The 12430-nt window shown below is 48.6% G+C and overlaps 1 protein-coding gene across 6 annotated transcripts; it reads right to left on the minus strand.

The window, feature by feature from the left end:
• Window positions 1–1672: 1672 nt before the first annotated feature.
• Window positions 1673–11339, minus strand: TMEM107 (transmembrane protein 107). Of its 6 annotated transcripts, none has more exons than XM_081168244.1 (6): window positions 11244–11339; window positions 9039–9157; window positions 8126–8193; window positions 5786–5886; window positions 3448–3544; window positions 1673–2252 (listed from the first exon to the last, which is right to left on the minus strand). In XM_081168244.1, exons 1-6 carry the CDS (start codon window positions 11287–11289, stop codon window positions 2183–2185), a joined length of 501 nt encoding a protein of 166 aa, XP_081024370.1. In that variant the 5' UTR covers window positions 11290–11339; the 3' UTR covers window positions 1673–2182. The 6 variants fall into 6 exon arrangements, with proteins under 6 accessions (XP_081024370.1, XP_081024371.1, XP_081024369.1 ...); XM_081168245.1 differs by lacking the exon at window positions 3448–3544 and adding an exon at window positions 5143–5239 and having other exon boundaries at window positions 11207–11339; XM_081168243.1 differs by lacking the exon at window positions 3448–3544 and adding an exon at window positions 5143–5239 and having other exon boundaries at window positions 11244–11332.
• Between the last annotated feature and the right edge of the window lie 1091 nt (window positions 11340–12430).

Genomic DNA, 12430 nt, shown 5'->3' on the forward strand with positions numbered 1-12430 from the left:
CCGCAGAGGGTCATGTGGCCAGCATGACTACGCCGCTTCTGGCAAAGCAGAGCAGTGCACGGAAACGCCGTTTACCTTCCCACCGGAGAGGTACCTATTTATCTACTTGCACTTTGACGTGCTTTCGAACTGCTAGGTTGGCAGGAGCAGGGACCGAGCAACGGAAGCTCACCCCGTCGCGGGGATTCGAACCACCGACCTTCTGATTGGCAAGTCCTAGGCTCTGTGGTTTAACCCACAGCACCACCCGCGTCCCAAAGAAGCCATTAAAATACAGTTAAAAACCACGCAGCATCTAGCACATGGGTAGGCAAACTAAGGCCCGGGAGCCAGATGCGGCCCAATCACCTTCTAGATCCAGCCTGCAGACGGTCCGGGAATCAGCATGTTTTTACATGAGTAGAATGTGTCCTTCTGTTTAAAATTCATCTCTAGGTTATTTGTGGGGCATAGGAATTCATTCATGTTTTTTTTTCAAAATATAGTCCGGCCCCCCACAAGGTCTGAGGGACAGAGGACCAGCCCCCTGCTGAAAAAGTTTGCTGGCCCCTGATCTAGCACAACACATTACAAGCCCCTCCACCCCCCGCAAAGCTATTGCAAAAAGAATAGCCATCGCCAACATATTTGTCATAACCTACCTCACAGGGCTGTTGCAAGGATGAAACAGGGAGGAGAGCCATGGACGACACCTTGATCTGCTTGGCAGATAAATAGGGTATATATATGTAATAATTAAATTTGGTCTCCCAGCCTTCTTCCAGGGTCTTTGCGGCAGAAAAAGGGAGGCTTGGCCTATTCATTGCATCCTCATAACAGCCTTCTGGCATTATCCTGAAATGTCCCAACTGGACCCAGTGAACTTCTTCACGGCTGGGCAGGAATTTGAGCTCCAGTCTCCATGGCCCAGTCCAGTCTATTATCCATTGTCCTAGCCATCTTTCCCACAGGCCGGAAGATGAAGTCTCAGAAGAAGCAAAACAGGGCCCAGTGAGGAAGAAGAGGCTATGGGAGAGCTGCAAGACCTTAGAAGCAGGAGAATGGCAATATTTGGCCCACGAGGTTATCTGGAGCAAGCTAGATTTCACAGCCCTGTTTAGGGAAGATTTTAATTTCTGATGTTTTATTGTATTTTTATTATTTTGTTGGAAGCCGCCCAGAGTGGCTGGGGAAACCCAGCCAGATGGGCGGGGTATAAATAATAATTTATTATTATTGTTATCCTTGGAATTGAACTACGTAGCCATTAAAGGGCTCTTGTTTCATATACTAGTTTAACTTGGCGATAGCAGCCAAGGCAAGGAGGGGGAGATGAGAGTCAGTCGATATCACCTTCCTCCAACCTGCAGCTCTCCAAATGTTTTCAGCCCCAGCTGATCTACATAAACCAACAGACTTCATCAACACTACAGTGGTACCTCGGGTTAAGAACTTAATTCATTCCGGAGGCCCGTTCTTAACCTGAAACTGTTCTTAACCTGAGGTACCACTTTAGCTAATGGGGCCTCCCGTGCCGCCGCCATGCAATTTCTGTTCTCATCCTGAAGCAAAGTTCTTAACCCGAGGTACTATTTCTGGGTTAGCGGCGTCTGTAACCTGAAGCATCTGTAACCTGAAGCGTCTGTAACCCAAGGTACCACTGTACTTTAATGATTGCAATCCAAGTGGCGAATTCATAAGAAGGATGCTATTTTATTCAGGTAAAAAAGTGTAATAAATCTCATACAGCATTCTCTAACTACAATCAAATGTCCTGAATAAATCTTACACACCTGTTATGCCCCCTTAGTCCCCTTTGCAGGGCGGCCCATTGGGCTACAGGCTTGGTCTTCGCCATTTCTTCTGAAGGAGGCGTTTGACCGGAAGCTGGAAAAAGCACGTGTGAATAAACGCGTGGCTTCCTGCAGCAACCGGGCGCTGTTACCACGATTACCGCTGGGGGGAGGCAGCACGCAGCGCAGGAGACGGATCTGTGTTGCTGGAACTGTGGGTGGCAGCTGGCAATGTGATACCAGGGAGGGCCAGAGCCCTCGAACAGGTGGCTCGTTCATCCTACCTGTTCTCCCCAACTGTGCTCAGTCTCTGTTTCCCCGTGCCAGCGTAGCTTGGCTCTGCTAATTGGTTTTCTTGCCCATCTGGAGTCGTCCCCAACAAAGGTCTCCTCTGGGGTGGCAGGGGGGCTTCACAGGGGCTTCTTCTTCAAGCCCAAGACTGAGATGAAAAGCAGTATTTCCACAGCGGCAGGCAAGGCGCTGTCAGGGGGTGAAGACGGACAGAGAAGGGAGGGGGTCAGTGCTAAGGAAAAGGACTTCCCCCTTCCTGGGGGGAGAAAAACAACGGCTGGGGAACAAACATGTGAAACACACACACATATGAAAACATAGGGAGGTTCCTAACATGTTAGGAATCGTGTTAGGAATCAAGGAGTCAAGCCAGAAGTTGCAAAAAGACGGCTTGCACTCGCTATGAAGAATTGTATTTGAAAATGCTTGTTTTTGAGGCTTTTTTTTCATTTTCATTGCTGATATGCTTTTTAAAAAAAATATTCTGATTATTTGATGTGTGTATGTATGTAGATGTAAAATCAAAATAAATAAAAAAATTAAAAAGGAAGAAAGAAAAGAAAACATAGGAAGGGCCTACTGCCCATCTAGTCCAGAATCCCGTTCTCACAGTGGCCAGCTAAATGCCTGTGGGAAGCCCACAACACACACAACGTAACAGGCTGTTTTTGACTATGTAACTTCTATTTCAAACACAATTCAACATATAATATCTCACAACGTGTAATTCCATAGACCAACACATCATGCAAACAGAACATATCCTGAAAAATTAAAGTCCAATGGATGGTCAGTCCATTCAGTTCCTAAATTAGATATCATGCCATACCTTCAGGTTTTCCATCTGGTATGATATCTACATACAAGGAACATTAGAATCCTCAAAGCAGTGACACATGGAACACCATATAAGATAAGCATACCATATTGTGGTTATTGCCAATATGCCAGTTTAGGAACTGAATGAAATTTATCTCCTGACCATTCATTGGCACGCATGCAATTTCCCCTAAAAAAAGCTCAACAACTTTGGGCCATCTCCCCTCATTTTCTTTAAATTTAGTCCCCCCAAATAGGGGGTGTCTTATACATGGGGGCATCTTATACATGGAAAAATGTACAGTGGTACCTCAGGTTAAGTACTTAATTCGTTCTGGAGGTCCGTTCTTAACCTGAAACTGTTCTTAACCTGAAGCACCACTTTAGCTAATGCGGCCTCCTGCTGCTGCCGCGCCGCCAGAGCACAAATTCTGTTCTCATCCTGAAGCAAAGTTCTTAACCCAAGGTACTATTTCTGGGTTAGCGGAGTCCGTAACCTGAAGCGTATGTAACCCGAGGTACCACTGTATGGTATATCCACACACATACAGAGCTAAGAGTCTACCTGCAGAAGCCCATGATGTACCAGTACGTGACCGTCTCCCAGCGCTCAAAGACGAAAAAGGAGAGGCAGATGGAGGCACTGCAGTGGGCAGCCAAAGCTAGGGGGGAGCAGTCAGGGAAACTGGTGTTGTAAAGTGAGGCCTGCAGTGGCAGGCAGCCCCACATGACCAGAGCAGCCTCCGCTGGCACAGAAAGGTGCCAGACATTTTGCGCCTGGGGGTGAACTGGGAGAGAAGAAACCATCCCGACACCAAGGATGAGAGATCAGCCACTCCCCCTCTGAGCATTTGCTGGATCAAATGTGAATTAGGTCACAGGGACCCACTCCCCAATAGTCACGAGCTGGGGCAATCCAAGATACCAAAGGAATTTACAACAGTAAAGGTAAAGGGACCCCTGACCATTAGGTCCAGTTGTGGCCGACTCTGGGGTTGCGGCGCTCATCTCGCTTTACTGGCCGAGGGAGCCGGCATACAGCTTCCGGGTCATGTGGCCAGCATGACTAAGCTGCTTCTGGCGAACCAGAGCAGTGCACGGAAACGCCGTTTACTTTCCCGCCGGAGCGGTACCTATTTATCTACTTGCACTGGTGTGCTTTCGAACTGCTAGGTTGGCAGGAGCTGGGACCAAACAACGGAAACTCACCCAGTCGCGGGGATACGAACCGCCGACCTTCTGATCAGCAAGTCCTATGCTTATTAGTAAATATGAGGGCTCATTTGGGGGACAGATCGGGACAGATGTAATTCGGTTGTGAGGAACCTTTGACCACCGGGTGTTGCTGAACTACAACTCCCGAGCAAGCATGGTCCACGACCAAGGATGACAGGAGCTGTAGTTCAGCAATATCTGGAGGGCCACCAGCTGGTGTATTTTAATGAATAAAATAGTAGTGGGTGTCCCTTCTAGCAGCAAGGACGTCGATCCTACAGAGGCCACAAACATCCCAAGACACCCTTCTCCACTTTGAACCCAGCTACTTTCTCTGGAGTAGAAATGCCGGCCATTCCTGGCCAATGCAGTCCCAGTTTCTGCATTTCTTCTGCTTCGCATTTCTTCCACCTTCGCCGCATCAAGCAGTTGGTCCCTTCCCTTTCCCGCCCCGACCTGGCCACAGTGATCCATGCGACGGTCACCTCCAGGCTTGACTACTGTAATTCGCTCTACGCGGGGCTGCCCTTGAAGCTGACCCAGAAACTCCAGCGGGTGCAGAATGCTGCAGCGAGGCTCCTCACGGGGTCTCTGCCATGGGAGCATGTTCACCCAGTGCTTTCCCAGCTGCACTGGCTCCCGGTGGAGTACAGGGTCAGATTTAAGGTGCTGGTTTTGACCTTTAAAGCCCTTCACAGCCTAGGACCCTCGTACCTACGGGACCGCCTCTCCCGGTATGCCCCACGGAGAGCCTCAAGGTCCATAAATAGCAACACCCTAGAGGTCCCGGGCCCTAAGGAAGTCAGATTAGCCTCAACCAGAGCTAGGGACTTTTCAACACTGGCTCCAGCCTGGTGGAATGCTCTGTCTCATGAGACCAGGGCCCTGCAGGATCCGATTTCTTTCTGCAGGGCCTGTAAGACAGAGTTGTTCCGCCTGGCCTTTGGCTTGGAGCCAATTTCTTTCTTTTTTCGGCGACGGGCAGCAAGGAAAGGAAGCCCCTTGCCTCGCAAAGCTCTGCCACCAGAGGCGGCCGCCGACTGACCTGCAGAAAGCAAAGATCCACCAGTACAGGCCGCTGTCCCACTGTTCAAAGAGGAAGAAGAGCAACGTGATGGCGGCAGAGGCGTGGGCGCCTGTGGCTGGAGCGGAAAGGAGACTTAGTCAGGGAGCAACAACACAGGGAGGGCAGGACCCCTCGAGTCCTCCTGGGGCAGCTGTGGGGCATCAGGGCTGGCCTACACAGGGGATGGCAACAACCCAGAACTTCCGCGTTCCCACGCGGAAACTGCCTACCAGCCTTCCTCAGCCTTGCGCCCCCCAATGTCGTAGGACTACAACTCCCATCGTCCACTGCTAGCTTAGCCAGTGGGTCAGGGATGATGGGCGTTGTAGCCCTATGACCTCGGGGGCCGCAAGGCTGAAGAACGCTGCCTGACGGACTGAGACGTAAGTGCTTTGGCAAAGCGGCCAGGAGCGAGCATCCAATGGGCCTCAGCGCCTTCCGGTGCCCACCTGCACGAGATAACATGGGCATCTGACTTCAGTTTTTTTAGCTCTCAGGTTTGGCTCCCTCACTTTGCAGGTCTGATGAGTCCAAGTCGCCCTCTCTGTGGCTTCCCTCCGCCACCCACCCCACAAAGACCCCACGTAACCTACGTCCAGTCTGTCCCCTTTTCAAAGGATACAGAGGAGGCTCTGCACGTTGTTGAACATGGACACTCCAGAGAGAAAGCCAGCCAACTCCACCGCAAAAAGCCCAAGAGTCACCGACAGGGCAACCACCATCCTGAAGGGAGGAAAACCACAGGGAGGGTTACGTCTTGTGTCTCTAGAAAACCTGAAATTCTTTCCTGAGCCCAATTACAGTGGTACCTCTGGTTGCGGTACCTCTGGTTGCGGAGGCCTGTTCACAACATGAAAAGAGCGCAACCCTCAGCGGTGCGTCTGCGCACGTGCGGGTTGCGATTCACTGCTTCTACACATGCGCGTGACGTCATTTTGCGCGTCTGCGCATGCGGCGAAACCCGGAAGTAACCCTTTCCAGTAGTTCCGGGTCGCCGCGGGACGTAACCTGAAATAATGTAACTTGAAGCAAACGTAACATGAGGTATGACTGTACAGTAATCGGTCTCTCTCTCTCCCCACCCAGCGCCCAAATCCTCTCTCTCTCTCTCTCTCTCTCTCTCTCTCACACACACACACACACACACACACACACACACACAATATTTGTTGTTGACATCCGTCTGTCTCAGGAGAAAATGGAGGACTGCACCTTTGGCGGTCAAGTCAAACTACTGGAAGGTTACAGCGCCTGTTGTGGCTGTAGAGACCAATGCAGGAGAGACATGTTTTATTGCAGGTGGGGCAGATGAAGGCATCCAACTGTGCCGATGTAGATGCATCACAGTGTTCTTCCTCTCTGCGCTCCTCCCAGCAGTCATTCCTCCACAAACAGAGACAATAGGCAAGCCACAAAGCCAGAGGCCTCTGATTGCTGCTTGGACCACAGCTTCTATCAATCCCAGCCAGCACGGGCAATGGTCATGGATGATTTGGGACTTGTTAAGTAGAAAGCAAGCAAGCAATAAAAGACGGGTAGGATAGAGGTTTATAAAATTATGGTGTCATGCATTGGCCGGGAATCGAACCCGGGCCTCCCGCGTGGCAGGCGAGAATTCTACCACTGAACCACCAATGCAATACGATCAGGCCTGGAATTTCTTAGCAAATATACCAAGCATGAAGGACATTAGAGCCCTAGGCAAACACAAGCTCCTCTTGATGGCTAATGGTCTAGAATTTCCCACTGCAAAAAATATATAATTGGCCCATCTTGTTGCCTGCCTTTATTTTTTAAACCCTCCACCACCTTTAAAAAAAGCGGAAGCCTTTCCCTCGAGTGCACATTTAAAGCACCATCAGCCTTGGCAGCAGAAGCAACAGACAGATCCGTGGCCAACTTTGTCAGTCCTCGGATGAGAAGAGGCAGCCTATAATCAGCTCCAGCAGCAGTCCTGCTCCTTCTCTTCTCACGCCATCCCCCCCACCCCTTCAGGGCTTTAATCTAAACCTGGATTTACGGCTGCTGTCAGCTAGGTGGAGCAGTGGCCACATCTGCTGTGAAGACAGCAAGCTCCCAACCCTTTTGCGGGACAGAGAGGTGCCATTATCTGGTGCTGTTTCTCTTCTATGTTTTAAAAAGATTTTTAATATGTATATGGTCTGAATTCTATCGGTGTCCTTAATGATTACTTTTCCTACGTTTTCAGCGGTTCTCGTTTATAATCTGAAAAGGTTAGGGTATAAATAAATACGGCATCAGCGTCATCCATCGGTTGACGTTTGCTAGATGATGAAAAACATGAGGAGCTGGGAGACAGCAGCGCTCTCAGCAGCTCCAGAGAGAGAAGGGCGATGGAACAGCAATGTGACGTTACACACACACACACACACACACAGAGAGAGAGAGAGAGAGAGAGAGAGAGAGAGAGAGAGCTTTCACCATTATTATTTGCACACCTTGCAAGTACAGATTCATAAATCCACATTTCAAAAGGAAACCTTTCAGAGGAACAGAGGAAGGCGGGGAACACATATTTTTCTGTCTTTAACAGCTTGCTTTTAGGGGCTGTTAATATACATATTTTCCTAATATTTATATCCCACCTTTCTGAAAACAATCAACGTGCCTTACAAATAAAACAGAGCAAAGCAACATTCAGATAATCTGAAAACCTAACAACTAGGGCAACCCAGTCAGACGGGTGGGGTATAAGTAACAGATTACTATTAATAATATTATTATTAACAAGCTTTAAAAGATGCAGCGGGATCTACGCCCTTATTTTAAATGCATGTTCTGGAAAAGCCTGCAAAAATAAATCAGTGTATTTCTCTTGGGAGCCTGTTTCAAGTTATGGTCACTGCAACCAAAAACCTTTTTAAAAGCATAAAAAAATGAAGAGCAGCAGAGGTACACAGAGAAGGGCTGTAGTAGAGAAAGTCCCAGGCAGAGCACTTACTCCGTGTCTTGGTTCTCAAACTCCTCCTGGGTGCACTGGAGAGGCAGGGAAGCGCGGACATTGTTTTCCTGGATTGCAGAAGACAGAGAAACCACTGTTTGGGCCATGCATTCACCCATCAGAAGAACAAGGTAGCAGTAGCCTCATAACCTCTTTACTACTGCATTATGCTTTATCTATTTTGTATTTATTTACACCTTTCCTCCAAGGAGTTCCAGGTGGTGCACATGGTTTCCCCCCACTTTATCCTCCCAACAACCCTGCGAGGTTGGCTGAGAGGCCGTGACTGGCCCAAGGTCACCCACCCCGTGGGCTTCATGGCCAAGTGAGGAATTGAACCCTGGTCCCCCCTCAGATCCTAGTCCAGGGGTCAGCAGACTTTTTCAGCAGGGGGCCGGTCCACTGTCCCTCAGACCTTGTGGGGGGCCGGACTATATTTTGAACAACAACAACAAGAATTCCTATGCCCCACAAATAACCCAGAGATGCATTTTAAATAAAAGCACACATTTTATTCATGTAAAAACACCAGGCAGGACCCACAAATAACCCAGAGATGCATTTTAAATAAAAGCATTGTAAAAACATGCTGATTCCTGGACTGCCCGCAGGCCAGATTTAGAAAGCGATTGGGCCGGATCTGGCCCCTGGGCCTTAAGTTTGCCTACCCAATGCTTCGCATTGCTTTCACTGAAGCCATGGAGCCTGCATTCGCTCCATAAGACGCACACACATTTCCCCTTAATTTTTGGAGGGGGAAAGTGCGTCTTACAGAGCGAAAAATACGGTACTTGTGGGAGACAGAAGCTCTTCTTTGGAAAGCATAAGGCCCACCACACCGTTAAAAAAAGAAATAGGAGCACGTTGAGAAGGGGAAGGGATGGAGTTTGGAGGCTGAGAACAGGTTTCTCACCCTGGACCAGAAGATGGTGATGACGATGACCAAATGGGCCGTGAGGGTCAGGAATCGTGAGGGAACCAGTCCGGTGACCAAAGGCATCGTCTCTCCCAGCACCCAAAAGTTGAGAAATCCTGGCAGTAAAAGACGAGAGGCAGGGACATCAGTAGGAACCCAAGAGCCTGGCTGCTGAAGTGTGTGTGTGTGTGTGTGTGTGTGTGTTAGTCTAGGATCCATTTCTGACAGTGGCTAACCAGATGTCTATAGAAACCCGCAAGCAAGACCCTGTTCAGAGGCAGAAAGCCTTCATGACTAGTAGCCACTGATAGCTTTACAATCTTCCATGAATTTGAATCCTCTTTCAAAGCCATCCAATATGATGGCCATCACAGTCTCTTGTGGGTGCATGATTTATCGTTTACGTGCTACATGAAGAAAATACAGGTTTAGCGACAGAGTGCCAAAATAAATAATAATAATAAATAATAATATATTTTTATTTATACCCTGCCCTTCCCGGTTCAGAAACCGGGCTCAGGGCAGCTAACAACAAATTTAAAACACTTAATTGTAAAAGCAGCATAAAATACGGTATAAAAACATGAATAAGAATAAAATTCAGAATTCAAAAATCAATTTAGGGGGGAAATCCATCCAATAAACATTAGATGATCACCAGGGCTAGCTGGCTAAGTTAGTCCTATTTGGGCCAGCGAGGAGACCAGGGGAGAATTAGCTGTGGGATCCCAGAGAGAAGGGAAATAAAGATCAGGCTAAGTTCAAGTTGAAAGCCAGGCGGAATAGCTCTGTCTTACAGGCCCGGCGGAAGGAGGTTAAATCCTGAAGGGCCCTGGTCTCATGGGACAGAGCATTCCACCAGGTCGGAGCCATCACTGAAAAGGCCCTGGCCCTGGTGGAGGATAGTGTGACTTCCTTCGGGCCCGGGACCTCTAAACTATGGTTGTTCATGGACCTTAAGGTCCTCTGCGGGGCATACCAGGAGAGGCGGTCCCGTAAATACGAAATCAATTCCTTCATTCTTTGACAAAAGAGAGAAAGGTATCATCCTTTGTTTGACCCCACTATGCAGAACAGCGGTAGCCAACATGTGCCCTCCAGATGTGGATGGACTCCAACTCCCATCAGCCCCAGCCGGCATGGCCAAATGGTCAAGGATGCTGGGAGCTGGAGTCCCCAAGCATCTGGAGGGAAACGCATTTTCTGCTCCCGATTTAATACGTCCATCTGTGAACAAAGCGAATGTTAAGCACGAAATGGTCCATGAGCAGCAAAATTAGATCCACAAACCTCAATTGCAGCAAACAACAATAAAATATGAGCTTGCTGCAATACAGCAAACAAAACCAGTTTTCCACCAGCCACCATGAAAACATAGGTTGTGTTCCCCCCCCTAAGATCTGTTCTATGCGGTTTTTGTAAACAGTGCCTCGCCAAGAACATTCAGGCAGCATCTTTTATTGCACATAAAACTGTATTTTAAAAGCGGCAAAACTTTTACAGAGACCAGGGCCCTGCGGGATCTGATTTCTTTCCGCAGGGCCTGTAAGACAGAGTTGTTCCGCCTGGCCTTTGGCTTAGAATCAGTCTGATTCCCTCCCCCTTTCTTTTTCCTTTCTCCTCCTATGAAGAGACTGCATCCTAATGTTTTAATGTTGTATCGCAATCTTTTAAATTGTATTTCAATCAACTTGTTGTTATTATTGGTTGTTAGCCGCCCTGAGCCCGGTCTTGGCTGGGGAGGGCGGGGTATAAATAAATAAATTTATTATTATTATTATTATTATTATTATTATTATTATTATTATTATTATTATTACAAGCAATCTAAAATCCTTTTAAAAGTTGGGATGGGAGGGTGAGGGGTCCACCCTGCTTGCACCAGAAAGAGGTCATACGCTCCCCCCCCCAACCACCTCCTTAATTGATTAGACACCAAAAGAGGTGCAAAGGGGGTCGCACGACCCTCGCCCCATGTCAGGCAAGCAGAAATGCGCATGCGCCCTTAATCCCGCCTCAAACAATTGATTTGAAAAACGACAGAGCAGTTATAGCCCCCCCCCCAAATTTCGCCTAAAACAACCATGTCAAGCCTTCCCCCACTGCACCCCCGTCTCCCGCCAACCATTTTGGCCCCAAGCTCGATATACGCGAGCGCCGCATACCGCCCCTCGGGCTCAGGGCCTCGCCGTTAGGCCTCACCGTTGCCCCTGACAACCGCTTCGGAAACCTCGAAGCTTTTTCCCATCGCGAGAGCTTGAGATCACGGGCGAGTCTGAGCCGGCCATTCTGGCTGCGGGCAAAGAGGCTGTCAGCTTAACCCTTTACTTGCCGTATTGTTGTTCTCACCAGCTTTTCTGAACCCGCTCGGGAAAAAGTCGGTTTCCGCCGCCGCCGCGACTACGAATATATGTGATAGATTTAGGGCTGGAGCTTACAAACCACTCACATATCCAAAGGGGGATGAAATGAAGCATGATGCTGCATTGCAAAGCAGCCAAGTCCATTATTGTTATTTTCCCCTTTTCTATTGACCCCACCAATGGCCCAGGGGATAACAGTAACTGCAGGAAAATGCCAGCTTCTGAATATTTGTCATCATTTTTATTTGCAGCTGTTTTCCCTCTTGCTTAGACATTTTACAAACCATAGCAGCTAATTTTCCCCTTGCAAAATTTGTCAGGAAGGAAGGAAGGAAGGAAGGAAGGAAGGAAGGAAGGAAGGAAGGAAGGAAGGAAGGACGATCCAACGAATTTTCTTCCCAACACCGATTATCTACTTTTGGATATGGTAATAGCAGCGGTTATACGGAGCTGTGATGGCCGAGTGGTTAAGGCGTTGGACTTGAAATCCAATGGGGACTCCCTGCGTAGGTTCGAATCCTGCTCACAGCGTGCTTATTTTGCGCGGGGTTTGGCTAGCAGAATCCCATTTAAACCGCTCATCTTTCTCCTCTTCCCCCCCCCTTCCATATGGAAGAGTAGACGGCCAACAAGCTCCGCCGATGCGAATTCGCTACCACTCATAATTATTAGCCCACGTTTCCGCTCTCATTTTCGCAGGTGGTTGAAAAGGGGGGGGGGTTGCTTTTTCATTGCATCTTGCTAGATTATATCAACGGGTGTCACTGCCCCCCACCCAGATTTCATGCAGTAGGACAAGCACACACAAAGAGAAAGCAAAATAAAAAAGCAGAAAAAGCAAAGCTGGAAAACTCCAGCCTTGGAAATTCATCACACCCAACCGGCTTGTTTGCTAGATTACAGTATTTCTAGCAAAGCAGCAGCTGCAACGCATCTGGCGTCTCATTGGAAACCGTATAAGTCCCCAAACTTCGAGCGGGAATTTTCTTTAACCGATTCACGTATTTTGATTTTTGGGAAACACCC

This window comes from Podarcis bocagei (assembly GCF_964188305.1).
Source record: "Podarcis bocagei genome assembly, chromosome: 13".
Classification (NCBI taxonomy): domain Eukaryota; kingdom Metazoa; phylum Chordata; class Lepidosauria; order Squamata; family Lacertidae; genus Podarcis; species Podarcis bocagei.

Bases quoted from the DNA above. Each gene is read 5' to 3' on its own strand.
- TMEM107 (XM_081168244.1), bottom strand. From the start codon at position 11,289: ATGGGAAAAAGCTTCGAGGTTTCCGAAGCGGTTGTCAGGGGCAACG. The intron at 9,158-11,243 runs GTGAGGCCTAAC...TTTTACTGCCAG, and splicing joins AGCGGTTGTCAGGGGCAACG to GATTTCTCAACTTTTGGGTG. The intron at 2,253-3,447 runs GTAGACTCTTAG...ACCCCCTGACAG, and splicing joins TACATCATGGGCTTCTGCAG to CGCCTTGCCTGCCGCTGTGG.